The 14202-nt window shown below is 41.5% G+C and overlaps 1 protein-coding gene across 1 annotated transcript in view; it reads left to right on the top strand.

Moving 5' to 3' along the window:
• The first annotated feature begins 1387 nt into the window (after positions 1-1387).
• TCOF1 (treacle ribosome biogenesis factor 1) overlaps positions 1388-14202 on the top strand; it is a 47318-nt gene continuing 34503 nt past the window's right edge. Inside the window, exons 1-5 of the mRNA XM_060765447.2 lie at positions 1388-1642; positions 4978-5033; positions 7932-8053; positions 11134-11231; positions 13528-13888. Coding sequence (XP_060621430.2) covers positions 1526-1642; positions 4978-5033; positions 7932-8053; positions 11134-11231; positions 13528-13888 — 754 coding nt within the window. The 5' untranslated portion in view covers positions 1388-1525. The remainder of the gene's footprint in view (positions 1643-4977; positions 5034-7931; positions 8054-11133; positions 11232-13527; positions 13889-14202) is intronic.

The raw sequence follows: 14202 nt of genomic DNA, 5'->3' as shown, positions 1-14202 counted from the left end.
ACTCTAGGATTCTATGATTTATTATTTATATATGGCAAAATGCAATGCCTCATATACATAACAACCTAAAAACAATAACATACAACTATCAATTAAATCATAAAACGCTGTTTTGTTGTTCATTCCTTCAGTCGTTTCCGATTCTTCGTGTCCTCATGGACCAGCCCACGCCAGAGCTCCCTGTTGGCCGTCACCACCCCCAGCTCCTTCAAGGTCAATCCAATCATTTCAAGGATACAAATGCTGTATTCTTTATTATATTTGAAGTAAAGGTTTCCCCTTGTCATTAAGTTCAGTCGTGTCCGACCCTAGCGGGTGATGCTCATCTCCATTTCTAAGCCGAAGAGCCGGTGTTGTCTGTAGACACCTCTAGGTCATGTGGCCAGCATGACTGCATGGAGTGCCGTTACCGTCCTGCAAAAGCGGTACCTACTGATCTACTCACATTTGCATGTTTTCGAATTGCTAGGTTGGCCGAAGATGGGGCTGACAGCGGAAGCTCACCCAGGTCCCTGGATTCGAACCTGCGACCTTTTCAGTTAGCAAGTTCAGCAGCTCATCAGTTTAACCTACGGCGCCACCGAGGGCATATATAGAGAGATCTAATTTTGAGATATATAAATTATATCACTATATCCATCCCTCTACAAATGCGTATGTGTGTTGTTCGTTTGTGGGGTTAACAGAACTCAAAAACCACTGGACGAATTGACACCAAATTTGGGCACAAGACACCTAACAACCCAATGTGTGTCCTTCACTCAAAAAAGTTGATTTTGTCATTTGGGAGTTGTAGTTGCTGGGATTCATAGTTCACCTACAATCAAAGAGCATTCTGAACCCCACCAACGATGGATTGAACCAAACTTGGCACACAGTTCTCCCATGACCAATAGAAAATACTGGAAGGGTTTGGTGGGCAGTGTCCTTTGGTTTTGGAGTTGTTGTTCAAGTATATCCAGAGAACCCTGTGGACTCAAACAATGATGGATCTGGAGCAAACTCTACACGAATACTCAATATGCCCAAATATGAACACTGGTGGAGTTTGGGGAAAATAGAATCTTGACATTTGGGAGTTGTGGTTGCTGGGATTTATAGTTCACCTACAATCACAGAGCATTCTGAACCCCACCAATGATAGAATTGGGCCAAACCTCCCACACAGAACCCCCATGTGGGCCACAGCAACGCGTGGCAGGGGACGGCTAGTATATGCATACACACATTTATACATGCATACACACACACACATACTGTGGATACAGATACAGCCATAATCTATCAACCAATTAGGTTCTGCGCATGCATGAAAGAGCGCGCGGCTCTTTCCCCGCGCAAACTACACTTCCCAGAAGGCCCCCGGCGTTGCGCCGCGTGAACCGGAAGTGACGCCAGCCCGCAGAGGCTGGGTTCAAAGGGTCTGAGAGCAGGAGTCGAGGGGCATGTGGTGGCGGAGCCGAGCCCCCCTTGGGTCTGCGCGCGTGCCGGTGCGCGAGCCCTGAGGCCGCGGTGACGCAGGAACATGGCGCGAGGCGGCGCCGGCGCGGAGGCCAAGGAGCTGCTGGCCCTGGTGCACCAGCACTTGCTGCAGGCGGGCTTCGCGCGGGCCGCCAAGGCGCTGCAGGAGGAGAGCGGCCAGGTAGCTCTTTCCGCCGGCCCCACGCCGAGTGGGAGGAGGGAAGGGAGGGGAGGAGGGAAGCCTCACTTTTGCCTTGTATCAGCCACGTGGGGAACAGCACGGCTCCCTAGGAAGCCTTGACCAGGTGGCTCTCAGTCCTGGGTGGGGGCACCCACGCTGCACAAGGAAAGAGGTGTCCCAACTCCTTTAATTGAGCAGTGAGGGTTCCCTTCTAGTTTGCAACCGAGGATCCTGGGTGGCCCAAGTCGCACTCTCTCAGCCTCAAAGGATGGCAAACCCCCCTCTGGTCCCATCTTTCAGTGGAAGGCACACAATGACAAACCTCTCCCTTCTTCAGTCATACATTTTTTATATGTATTTATTTATGTGTTGTATTTTTACCCCGTTCTATCTCAACCCCAAAGGGGGCGCAAAGCAGTTTCCAAACTGACAATACTTCAGTGCCATAATAACATAAAATGCAATAGACATTGAGCATTAAAATCATGGAAATCAGAAGATACTAACATATCTGCTGTACATTAAATAAGCTGTAAAACATTGCACATAGATCCAAGATCATAATCCAGAAGCCGTGTCAAATTGCAAATCACTTTGTAGCTGCGTATAGCCCTGTCCTATTCTCCAAACACATGGTTCCATAGACAGGTTTTAACTTGCTTTCTAAGGGACCGGGGGGGGGGGGATCTAATTTCACTGGGAAGGGAGTTCCACAGCCAAGGGGCCACCACTGAGAAGGCTCAGTCCCTTGGCTCATCAACCACATCCTTCCAGAGGGACTACAGTCTCATTCCTCACAGGCCTGAGAGTTTTCCCATGTGGAGGAGCTGAAAACAGGAAGCTCGGCCTTCCAGAAAGAAGTGGATGTTTTCATTCAACGGCCAAAGGGCTCTTGTAGCATCCAAGAAGATAACTGGGAGAAAGAAGTGGATAGTAAAACCTTTCATAGGCAGTCTACTTCCTCAGATGTGAGGAGTGTCTAAGAACAAACCTTTATAGGCAGACTGTGTGAATAGCCATAGAAATTCAAAACTTGTGGGTGTGGTGATGAGGTTACCAGTTCAGTTTTGTCCTTGTGGGAGAAAGGCAAGAAGAAAGATGTTGCCTAAAGACATGAATGATGGAGGGAGTGGAGTGTAGATGCCAAGAATCAGGAGGGAGATGGGATAAACTGGGCAAGTGAACCCTGATGAGACAGGGATGTTACCTAGTATTATAATATGTGCGCTAGGCCAGGAAACCATTGTTTCTATTCAGCCCACTGTCACTTAACTGCCGTTTGTGATTATAGAGCCAGCTCTCCACCTCTGCAGGTTTCGCTTTTGCAGATTTCATTAATATGATCTTTCTTGGAATCTCTGGATCCTCCAACATGACTCTGGTCAGTATCTTCTATAAAGTTGCACTGGAAAACCTAAGAGATTCCTAGACAGAACAATCTGCATGATTCTGTGATCCTCCAGATGTTAACCATAGAGTCATGTTGGAGGACCTATGGATTCTTAATGTGTTCTCACAGGTTATTTTTTTTAATTTGCCTCTTTTTTTGTGTGTGCTGTGGATCCTTCATCCTTAACTCCAGTGAATGGGGAGAGCCGACTGTATACCAATTCTGCTGTTTCTCTTTCCAACCTTCCATGCAGCTTTTTTTATCCCACGAGAGCTGTTCTGAGGTCCAAGATGGAATAATCCTGATGGCGAAAACTATCCCTTCTCTTCCTCCCATTCATGTCCAATTTTCCTCTACAGTTTTTAATATATGGAGATGATCATCACACCCCAGAGTCGGACACGACTGGACTTAATGTCAGGGGAAAACCTTTACCTTTACTAAGAAACTGTCATTGAATCAGCTGCTGTCCAGATACATAGAATACAGTTTTGGAGTTCTATTATTTTGAGATATTGTCTCTTGCAAAGCAAGCTTAGCCATTTCTCACCTGTAGTCGGACTGGTGGGGAATGATAACATGTTGTAAAGTATTTAATGCCAATTAAAGTATGCCTTAAAATATATTTTCTAAACGAATCTTCAAAACCATATAGTGCCAGGACTTGATGGGTGTCTGTTGGTTGAGCAATTCCACAAGACTAATATTCCACAAGGCAGGTGCCAGCACCAGAAAGGTATTAGTGCCTAAAGTTTGGACCTTCTGTGGTACACTTAGCTTTGTGAGGCTGGTGAATGGAGGAGATCCACAGTAGTGCCCAAAGACAACCAAAGCATGTAGAAAGAAAACTTTATGTTTTCTTTGTTTCATCTCATTTTTTATTTTAGTTATTGTAATGGATGTGCATGTTCTGTGATTAAAAGAAAAAATCATCAGATGATTGCTCATATTTTATAGAAACATTTCTTGACAGTGTTAATACAGTATTTTTTCATCATAAGTAATCAGTGTGATTAGCATTAATATTTGATATGGAGATATTTGATATGGCTGCTTTGAGTCCCTTCTGAGGTAAGAAAGGCAGGATATAAATATGGTAAATAAATAAGTTGTGGAGTTCTGTCAACGTTTTAAAATACGATTAAATGCCAACCTTATGCAAATGCTTGTATTTATTGTCTGAAATTGAAACATACTCATTCCACCTTCATCCTAAAAATATTTAAGTACTTTTATACTGTGACCAAAATGTACTATGTAGATGCAAATAAGCTCTTCTGTGTTTTTCATTATTCAAAAAATTAGGATTAGAGTTTTAGGCAGGCTTTACTAGGAATGAGTCCCATTGAGTTAGATTTAACTTACCTGTCAAACTTGTACTGTTTACAATCTTAAGTATGCTTGAGTTTGTATATGTGCCTTCAAGTCCTCTGTTAACTTATGGTGACCCTATGCATTTTTCTCAGTCAAGGAATGGTCAGAGATGGAATTGTCAGTCACTTCCTTTAAAATGCAATATCTGAAGTAACATATACTGATTATTTCATTTATAGGTTGCTGACGTTTCGCCCATATTTATGGCAGGCATCCTCAGAGGTTGTGAGGTAGACATACAATATCTGAATACCCCACAACTTCTGAGGATGGCTGCCATAGATGTGGATGAAACGTCGGGAGAGAATATTTCTGGAACATGGCCATACAGCCTGGAAAGCGCACAGCAACACAATGAATCTGGCTCAGAAAACCTTCAGCAACACATTTAATTTAGAATTTGCAACTTTAGGGAATTCCTGTCTGCACCTGGTAAAAGTACCGTCTGCTTTCTGGTTGCTTTTCTCAGTACCTAGGCTTGCTAACTAAGGATTATGTTGTAAATGTCTGTAGCTTTAACCTGTGTCTGTGAACTAAAACTTAGAAGCATTGTATTTTTTTTCTGCTGCAGAAGACCTTCTCGTCATCCCCTGTCCCTCTCTTGGAAATCTTCACTCAGTGGAAGAAGTAAGTTGTGTGCGTGTGTTTTAAAAAACTATTTTAGGAAAAAAATGCCTGCTGTTGTTAAATTTCTTTTGTTTCTGCTATTCACTGAACTATTACTTTTTGATCTAGAAGCATTAGTACACAGTCAGCATAACAGTATGACTTCAATAAATTGCTCTTTAACTACTGTTTCATTTTACGACTGCAATAAAAGGAGAAAATATGTCTAGCCAGTCCTTATGAAATTTCCTAGTCACGTCTTCCACTGCTTGTTTCTGTCAGTATCTTAGTTTAAAGATCTCTCTGGATTATCATCTGGTCATTTGAGGTGGGTGCTTCGATCAGCTTGAAATGGATGCAGTTCTTTGACTTTGAAACTGATTGCAGTAAAGTATTTGAAGGTCCTTGTGGAGGCTCTTTTTTTCCACTAGAAGAAAGGGAATGTGTGCGTGCATACAAGTGACCCAATGGAAAAGAGGACAGGGTTCTTACATCTTTAATAGCTATGTGAAGAGGGAATTTCAGCATCACTTGCATAACATGTAGTGCCTGCTGAAATTCTCTTTTCCAGACAACTATTAAAGATGCATAAGCTCAGTCCTGTTTTTTCATCTGGCCATTCTAATTTGTGTGTGTGTGTGTGTGTGTGTGTGTGTGTGTATGTATGTACACATGTAAGAAGAGGGGACAACACTGGGTTTGAGTCAAATTTTAGGACTGTGCTCTGTTCATGTGTGCTTCAACATATGACAGATTTTGTATGTGTATGCCTTACATAACTATTCGGTCAAGCAATGTATGCATCTTATTCCAGGTGGCTAGACACAGAAAAAGATTGGTTTCCCATACCTTGAGTAGTTTTATAGAAATGGGAATTTTAGCCATGCTGACATGTGAAAATCTTCCTCTGCTGAGATATCTTCTAGACTAGTTCTGCTCAAAATGTTTGTCCTTGGACTAGTGTCAGTCGATGAGTTACTGGCTGCTGGTCCGCAGCATGCTTTCAAGACAGAAAGAAGCAGATGTTGCTAATAGGCACAAAAATGAGGTTGGTTTTTGGTACACTGTGAAAACCCTCCCAGTCCCCACATCTGACAGATAGCATTGTTCCAGAGAACTGTTAAAGGTTCAGTAGTCCTGCGCTCTCCTCCAGCTTACTATTCTCATGCATAAACTAGTAGCGCTTTCCTTGATCTCCTTTGAGTTGTTGGCCTACAGCTTCCATTCCCAGTATAACCAATAGCTTCATAGTTCATAGTCAGCTATTTTTGTCATACATACTAGGAAAGTTGCTTAAAAGTTTTATTTCCAAAGGAGAAAAATATTTTTAAAGATGGGTGTACCAGTGATTGGTATTTGCTTATTTCCACACAGGCACCACACCTAATGAAAACCAACCTTTTCTATTTTAGAAAAGTTTGTTGTTGTTGTTTTTTACACCACCATTTTGGCTTGGAGATTTTGAGAGTTGCAGCCCTCCCGCTTAAAAAAAAAAACAATTTCCAAGATTTGGTCTAGTGCTCCTCAGATGTATTGTACTACAATCCCCATCATTCTTCCCCTTCCAGCATCTGGAGGACAACATGTTGCAGGACTTCTTTGCTTTTAAAACAAATAGATGCAAAACAAATTATCTTCTATTAATTCTATATTTAAAACTTTATGTAGATAGCATTTAATTTTAGAGAGAAGTCATGAAAGGTTTTTGTGGAGTTAAGAGTAAGAAAATGAATTCGATTTAAAGCTCTTATTACTTTCGTTATGAAGTTCCTGTGCTCTTTTCAAAAATATGCCCCTGAAGTGAGATCCCTTTATGTGGAAGACACTGTCATCACAAGCAGTAAAAATGGTTTAACTTTCCAGTGAAATCCTTGTGCAGCTCCAAGGCACCTCATCTTGGGGGATACGTCCTTTGCTTGTTCTTTGAATATGTGCGAAGGTTGTGAGACTGCCATATGAAAAAAGGAGGATAGGTCTCATGTACTTTTCATAGTAATCTGGAAAGGAGAAATGCCATGCAAGCAGTACCTGAAGACATGTGGTGTGGGACTAGGTTTAAGTCGCAATTGAGCCAAAAACTCACTGGGTTGCCTTGGATCAATCATTCTCAGGATTGGTTTGAAGATAAAGGGCATCAATTGGAGGAAAAGCAGGATACAGGTATACAAAGCAATGCAATTTTGTAGAACCTGGCTTTCTTGATCTGTATAGTATTGCATCACGTGTTGTTTTTGGTCAGTTTCACTGAAAATGGAGTGGGTTGTCAGATGTATGAGTCTTACAAATCGCTAAGGAAAACTTCTACTGGTAATGGCATTGAAATATATGTATGCATTTATCCTTCCTGTTCTGAAGACTGTCAATGTGGCAGCCAACCTTTGCTGGGAGGAGGGGGGATTTCTCATATCTTCCTCTTACATAGGTCTACCTTGCTTAATATGCGGCCTTGTAATACACGTATAGCCAAGCCCTGTTACTGCTTGTTGTTGTCTTTATTTTATGTAAAACTCAAACATTTAAACTTGATTATTAGGGGATCAGTATGACTACATGAGACATCTCCAGGTTTAAATTAGCCATGCAAATGATATGAAACTGTGATTAGGTTTAATTAGATTCTCCATCCTAATTTCACGCTCTTGGATACAATTCAGCCTTATTCTGGTCTCTAATAAGCTAATTTTGTCATCTATTAGCCATCATGACTTGCATGGGAATTTGCCTGAACAACTGTTTGATTCTTAATGTTTGTATAAGTACTAAAGACTTGCTAAACCTGAAAGTGGTTTGGAAGGGCATCTTAGTGCCGGTTCTCTGAAACTGGCTTGAGACCCAATGTGTGGTAAAACACATCTTTCTTTTTAAACTTGCTGTCCTTGTGCATTTCTGTCTCATGTATTTATTAAATCTACTCAACAGATTGCAACCCCAAAAACGAAAAGCGGGTGCCAGCAAGAGAGAGCCTCCAGCAAAGATCAGAGTCCCTGACCCCAAGAGCAGCTCAGAAAGCTCAGACGAAGAAGTGACAAACACCACGAAAGGTAAGGGACAGTGTCACCAGAATAGTTGAATAAGGAATGGTCTTAATAAGCTTTGAGGCTGTTACTACAACCAGATTTGAAAAGCCTAAATTGTCAGAACTGCTGTTTGCCCAGTGAAATAATTTGACAGGTGGCAGAGAGTAAAGGAAGTGTGTGGAGACAGAGGCAAGATGCTGTTTGTTCATTTATCAATATTGCAGATCTGATTAGTAGGCCAAAGTGAGTTACTAGCCTCAGTACTTTCAGTTCTCTCCAATGAATCTCTGCATTGTATAATAACTTTTCTCATTCTTGGTTTGCCTTGCTGTAAGTTTTCTGTTGATTTTTTCTGTTTAGTGTTTGTTCTCCTCTGGGATCTTGGACCCTGCTGCCTATTTCCACTTACAATTGGCGGCTTTCGCATACTACCCCATGCCACGTCAGTAAAAAAATAAAAGACCCAACAGCCACCGTGGTATCTTGTAATCTGACTAGGATGAGAAACAAACCATAACAGGCTAGTTTTCGAAGAGAAGCTGTTTCAAGTTTGAGTAGAAAATCTAGAGCAGATACCTTTTTGAGAGGTGGAAACCGTTGGCTTGAGAACCAACTTGCTAAGAAACTGATGCTGGGACACTGTTTATTTTTCAAGGGAGACTTGAGATAGTTATCTGGACTAATAGTCTTTCTTTACATTTACAAAATTAAGCTGTTACCCCCTGGATGAAAGGAAACAGTGGATGTGTTTCAGGGGTATGTCTTGTTGACCAATAAAAATACTATTAAGTTGTGGATCTCTTTACTATTGATATTATAGATAAGGTGTTCTTAATTTTTTCAGCTGCAGTCTTTTTTGAAGCAACATTTTCTCATGGAGCCCCAAGAAATGTTTATATATTATATGTTATATTATATAGCAAACTTTTGACACATTGTGTTTTAAATTTGAGAGATGGGCTGGGCCAGTGACAGATGGATAGAGTGTGTGTGAACTAATTGGAAAAATTAACAAATTTCTGTGCACACTGCATATATCTCATTAGTAGTGCAAAAAAAGGAAAGAAAGAACAGTACAGTATTTAAAATGAAGAACCATTTTAACTAACATAAACTTAACAGTATTTCAGTGGAAGACCCCAGGGGCTGTCCAGTCCAACCCCCTTCTGCCATGCAGGAAAAGCACAATCAAAGCACCCCCTGAGTGATGGGAGGGAAATGGGGTTCTGGAATCTATGAAGGCGAGGGGGGAAAGATCAGGGAGGCAAGAAAAAAGGCTTTTGGTGGCGGGGGGGGGGGGGGTAAGAAAAAGTAGCGAAAGCTTGGAGAGGGAGGAGGAGGGAAACACAGACCCTCTCAGTATGCTTCATGGATCCACAAGGGCTCCGCGGAGCACACTTTGAGAACTACTGTTATAGATTATCCACAAAACCCTGTGTCAAAAGCAGTGGTTCTCAACCTATGGGTCCTATGGGTTCTCAACCTTGGGGACCTATGAGTCCCCAAGTGTTTTGTCATACAACTCCCAGAAATCCCAGCCAGTTTAGTAGCTGTTAGGATTTCTGGAAGTTGAAGGCCAAAACATCTGTGGACCCACAAGTTGACAACCACTGGTCAAAAGGCAGTTAAATGACTTGTCACTTTCTTGCTCAGAGTGTTCTCCATTTAGCAGTTGGTAGGAGAGACTCTAAAATCATTTAGTGGGGAGAAGGAGGTGCTTGAATAACCATTTAGTGCAGGTCATATGCAAAGCTTGTTATCTTGAGAAGCTCTTATGGAGTTCTGGCTATATCCATCTAACATTTCAGTGAAGTGGTGTGTCTTGATATAGCCGAAAATCTCTAACTACAGAATTTCGGCTTTAAACGGCTTTTAATTGAATGTGATTCATTTGTTTTTAAATGTATGCAATTATTGAATTTATTGTGTATTTAATTTTGTATATATTGGAGGCATCAAATTGTTACCAGCTCGAGATATAAATATCTTAAATAAATAAATAAATAAATAGAGATTAATTCAACCATGTATGATGTTACTTAACACAAACCTGCTTTCTCATGCAGTAAGCAGGGCTACTGTCAGTCGTTCTGGAAACTGAGCTTCTTAATAATAATAAGAAGAAGAAGAAGAAGAAGAACAATAACAATAACAACAGCAACAATAATGCTTTATTTATAGCTCGCCCTGTCTCCCCAAAGGGACTCAGAGTGGCTTACAACAAAATAAAACACAGTGGCAAACATTAAATGCCACTGCAACTAATTATAAACAATCTCAATCAAATTATATAACAATGTCATCCAGAAGTGGTTCCATCTCGCTGTAGAATGGAGAAAAGTTGAGTTAGATCTTTTCAATTTAGCAAGTTTTTGGCTCTTCCTCCTGAACTGTTTCTTCTCATGCACATTTGTAATATGAAAATCAATCACACCCAGCTCCGCAATAGCACTTAGTTTAGTTAAAACTGATCATTGTAAAAACTTCATGGCATAAATGAGCACCTAGAATGTCCTCACCTCCAATCTGACTTGTCCTTTTACATTTGCAAGTCTGATACTACAGTGAAACCTGCTAACTACGGACTCACTGTTTCACTGCTTAAAAAAAATTAAAATACAAGTAGTGAGGGAACACTGTATATTATGGACTTGAGAGCCCCATGCCAGTGGGGAAGCAGAGAGGGAGGGAGAAGGGTGGCTCCAGCAAGGGGAGGGTGGGAGGAAGGGAGGGGGAAAGAGGAGAGGGAGAAAGAGGGGGGGGAGAGGAGTAGGCACAGCTATACTGTACACATACAGTATAGCGTCCCTACATCATGGTTTTTCACTTATTGCGGGTGTTCCTGGAACAGAACCCCTGCGGTAGGTGAGGAAACACTGTATCTCACTGCAGGACCATTTTATTTTGATGCTTTTCAAGGCTTGGTGCTATATGAGAAATCTTAATACAATGCAGGGAACATCTTTGGGAGATATTCCCTAGAATTTTGTTACACTGTGACTTTGTGGGGAGAAAGATGCCTGCAACACTTGTTGCCAGGGAGAGGGGGAAGCAAATGTCTTTCCAATGTCGCTACATATTGTGCCTTGCCTATTATGTTGCAGCTAATGTGCCTGCGAATAACAGCGCTGTGGCTAAGGCAGACAGTAGCAGTGAAGATGAAGATTCATCCTCTGAAGAGGAAACAGTTGCTGCAAAGGTGGTAAGTGGGAATTCGCAGTTCTTCCTTGTGTGAGAAGTGTGTGTTTACGTAAACTGCTGTTACTGTTAAAAGATTATGAAAACTACCCATAGTCTATCATGCACTAGTTTTGTTTTTGAAGATCATTGAAATCTCTGGTAGACATGTTTGAAAAAGTTCCTTTCTCAGGCATAAAATATGGGATGATTTCACCTGGCATTCAATCTTTTTATGAGGTATACAAAAGTGTTGATCTACCACTTTAATATATATTATTGCATACAAATAGCAAACTGTAAATTGCACAAAAAGTGAAAGAATTATCCATAAAGGAAGTATACCTGTTTAGGTATTGTACTGACATCATTTTGCCTATTTAAAAACCTTATATAAGAAAAGGTTTCTATAAAATTGTACACCACAAAATCAACCACATTTGCCAAGACAGCCATTTTGCGTTCTCCCCCTCCCGCACAGAATTTTGGGCCAAGGGGAAAAGTCTGCTTTGGGAGTGTGAAGGGACAGTTATTTTAAAAATAGAGTTCTATTTTTTTTAAATGCTTTTAAATGCTTTTGAAAAAAATCTTGGAGGGTATCCTAGAAGACTCAGTAGTGACATCGTGACAAGAGAAAAGCACTTCTTAAGATTTAAGAGTCTATTAGGAGCATATCCTTAAGGCAAAATTTACCCAGAATTTCCATGAAGCGCCAGCATGCCTGATACTGAGGCACACATCTCAATCTATCGAAGGATAGATCTAGTCCTAGAGGAGAGTACAGGTCATTATTCTATTTTGACGTTGCATCAGTCCAGGCTTGGGCTTTTTCTCCCAGGTGTCATGAATGTATTAAATCTCCTTTGTGAACTGGAGCCTCTGGAGCACAATGTGGGCTCAGAAAGATGGCCTGAATCAAAACAAAATGCTTTGCAAAACATAGGGCAAAAACTAATGTAACCATAGAATCAGGATTGTAGGAAGTAAATTTTGAATCAAATTGCAAGTTCACTATGTATCTAATTGTATACAAAATGTGGATATAAACAAATATCTGTACATCAAATTATATACAAACAATATAAGTAATCAGTGGAGCCCCCGGTGGGTGGAGCCCCCAGTGGCGCAATGGGTTAAACCCTTGTGCTGGCAGAACTGAAGACCAACAAGTCACAGGTTCGAATCCGGGGAGAGTGTGGATGAGCTCCCTCTGACAGCTCCAGCTCCCCATGTGGGGACATGAGAGAAGCCTCCCACAAGGATGGTAAAACATCAAAAAACATCCTGATGTCCCCTGGGCAACGTTCTTGTTGATCGCCAATTCTCTCACATCAGAAGCGACTTGCAGTTTCTCAAGTCACTTCTGACATGAAAAGAAAGAAAAAGAGTGTGTTAGAGCCGTCGCAAACTAGGTTCCTGCGGGAGAAAACCTTGCTAGCAAGTCCCTGACATCATGAGCCTGCGCCTCTCTCCCCGCCCCTTTCTCTGCCCCTTTCTCTTTGCCAGCGTGGTTTTTCCTTTGCTAGGGCAGCATTGCCCGCATTTTCTCTCAGTTGAATTCTGCCAACTGAGAGAAAATGCGGGCAATGCGGCCCTAGCAAAGGAAAAACCACGCTGGCAAAGAGAAAGGGGCGGAGAAAGGGGAGGGGCGAGAGGCAGAGTCTCGTGACGTCAGGGACTTGCTAGCAAGGTTTTCTCCCGCAGGAACAGAGTTTGCGACGGGCCTTACAAATATATTGCATGAAATACTGAACCAAACATGTAATAGAATAAACACAAGATTTCCAGATTGTTTCACTGTATCTTCCTTGGTAAACTTCCTGTTCCATAGCTGCCTTAAAACATTATACAGATTGAGAATTTCTTAGCCAAAAACCTGGGACCAGATGCATTTTGGATTTTGGATTTCAGAATATGTGAATTTGTATATGAGTACATAATGAGATATCTTGGAGATGGGACTCATGTCTAAACAGAGAATTAATTTAGGTTGCATATATACCTTCTATACATAGCCGTAAGGCAACTTTTTACATTTTAATATTTTTGTATATGAAACAAGGTTTGGGTATATAAACCATTAGAAAGCAGAAGTACAACTCTCAGTCGCCCACGTGGAAAATTTTGGATTTTGATGTATTTTGGAATTCCAGATAAGAAATGCTCACCCTGCATTGTTCATATGTGATTTTGATTTGATCCTGACTGCTTCCTCATTTTATTATTTCTCTATGAGGGTCATATATGAGATTCTTTATGATCATAAAGAAGGCTTAGCAAACATGATAGCATTTCTTCTGTACTGTCCTCCTTTTTTCTAGGCGAAAACACCTGTAACAGGAAACAGACAAACTGATTTTCTTCAGCTGGCTGCTCAAAAAACAAATTCCTTCCCAGGTAAAGGGGTGGCTGTTGCTTCTGTTCAGGCAAAAGGACGACAAAGTAAAGCATCTTTGAATAAGCCGCTCTCCCCACCTGTGGCAAAAGCAGGACAGAATAAAGCCCCTTCTGGTAAACAGGGGCTGGCTTCCCAGTCTCCTGCTCAACAAAAGCCGAAGAAGACGCAGGCGGCAACTGCCAAGGTGACAGTGGCTCCTGAAAGTGGCAGCAGCAGCAGCTCATCTGAGAGTGAGGAGGAAAAGACACCCTCAATAATAAAAACACCACCAACACCTAAGCCAGGTAAGAAGATGCCAGTTGGCTTGAGATGTTGGGTACTTGGCTTTGAATGAATGAACTCTCGGCTTGACTTGCATAGAGATCAGCCTTGTGCTGTCTTCCAAATAAAGCAACTGGCCTATTATTCTCACGTGGTTTTTTTTTTTTTTTGGACAATACCAGAACAATAGTGTTCGTAGAAGGAAGAAGTAAAGGGTCTGAAGAGCACACGTGGTAGTTATAGGTGTGAATGTGTGTGCAGAGCACAACAGCATTAGCAGTTAGTGAAGAAATATACTGCGCTGACTGAAAGGCTTTGCCTTTCTGTTTGATAGCAA

The sequence above is a fragment of the Anolis sagrei genome, chromosome 2 (assembly GCF_037176765.1).
Source record: "Anolis sagrei isolate rAnoSag1 chromosome 2, rAnoSag1.mat, whole genome shotgun sequence".
Lineage (NCBI taxonomy): Eukaryota > Metazoa > Chordata > Lepidosauria > Squamata > Dactyloidae > Anolis > Anolis sagrei.
Note: the sequence above shows the minus strand (reverse complement) of the source record. Positions and strands in the feature narration are given on the sequence as shown.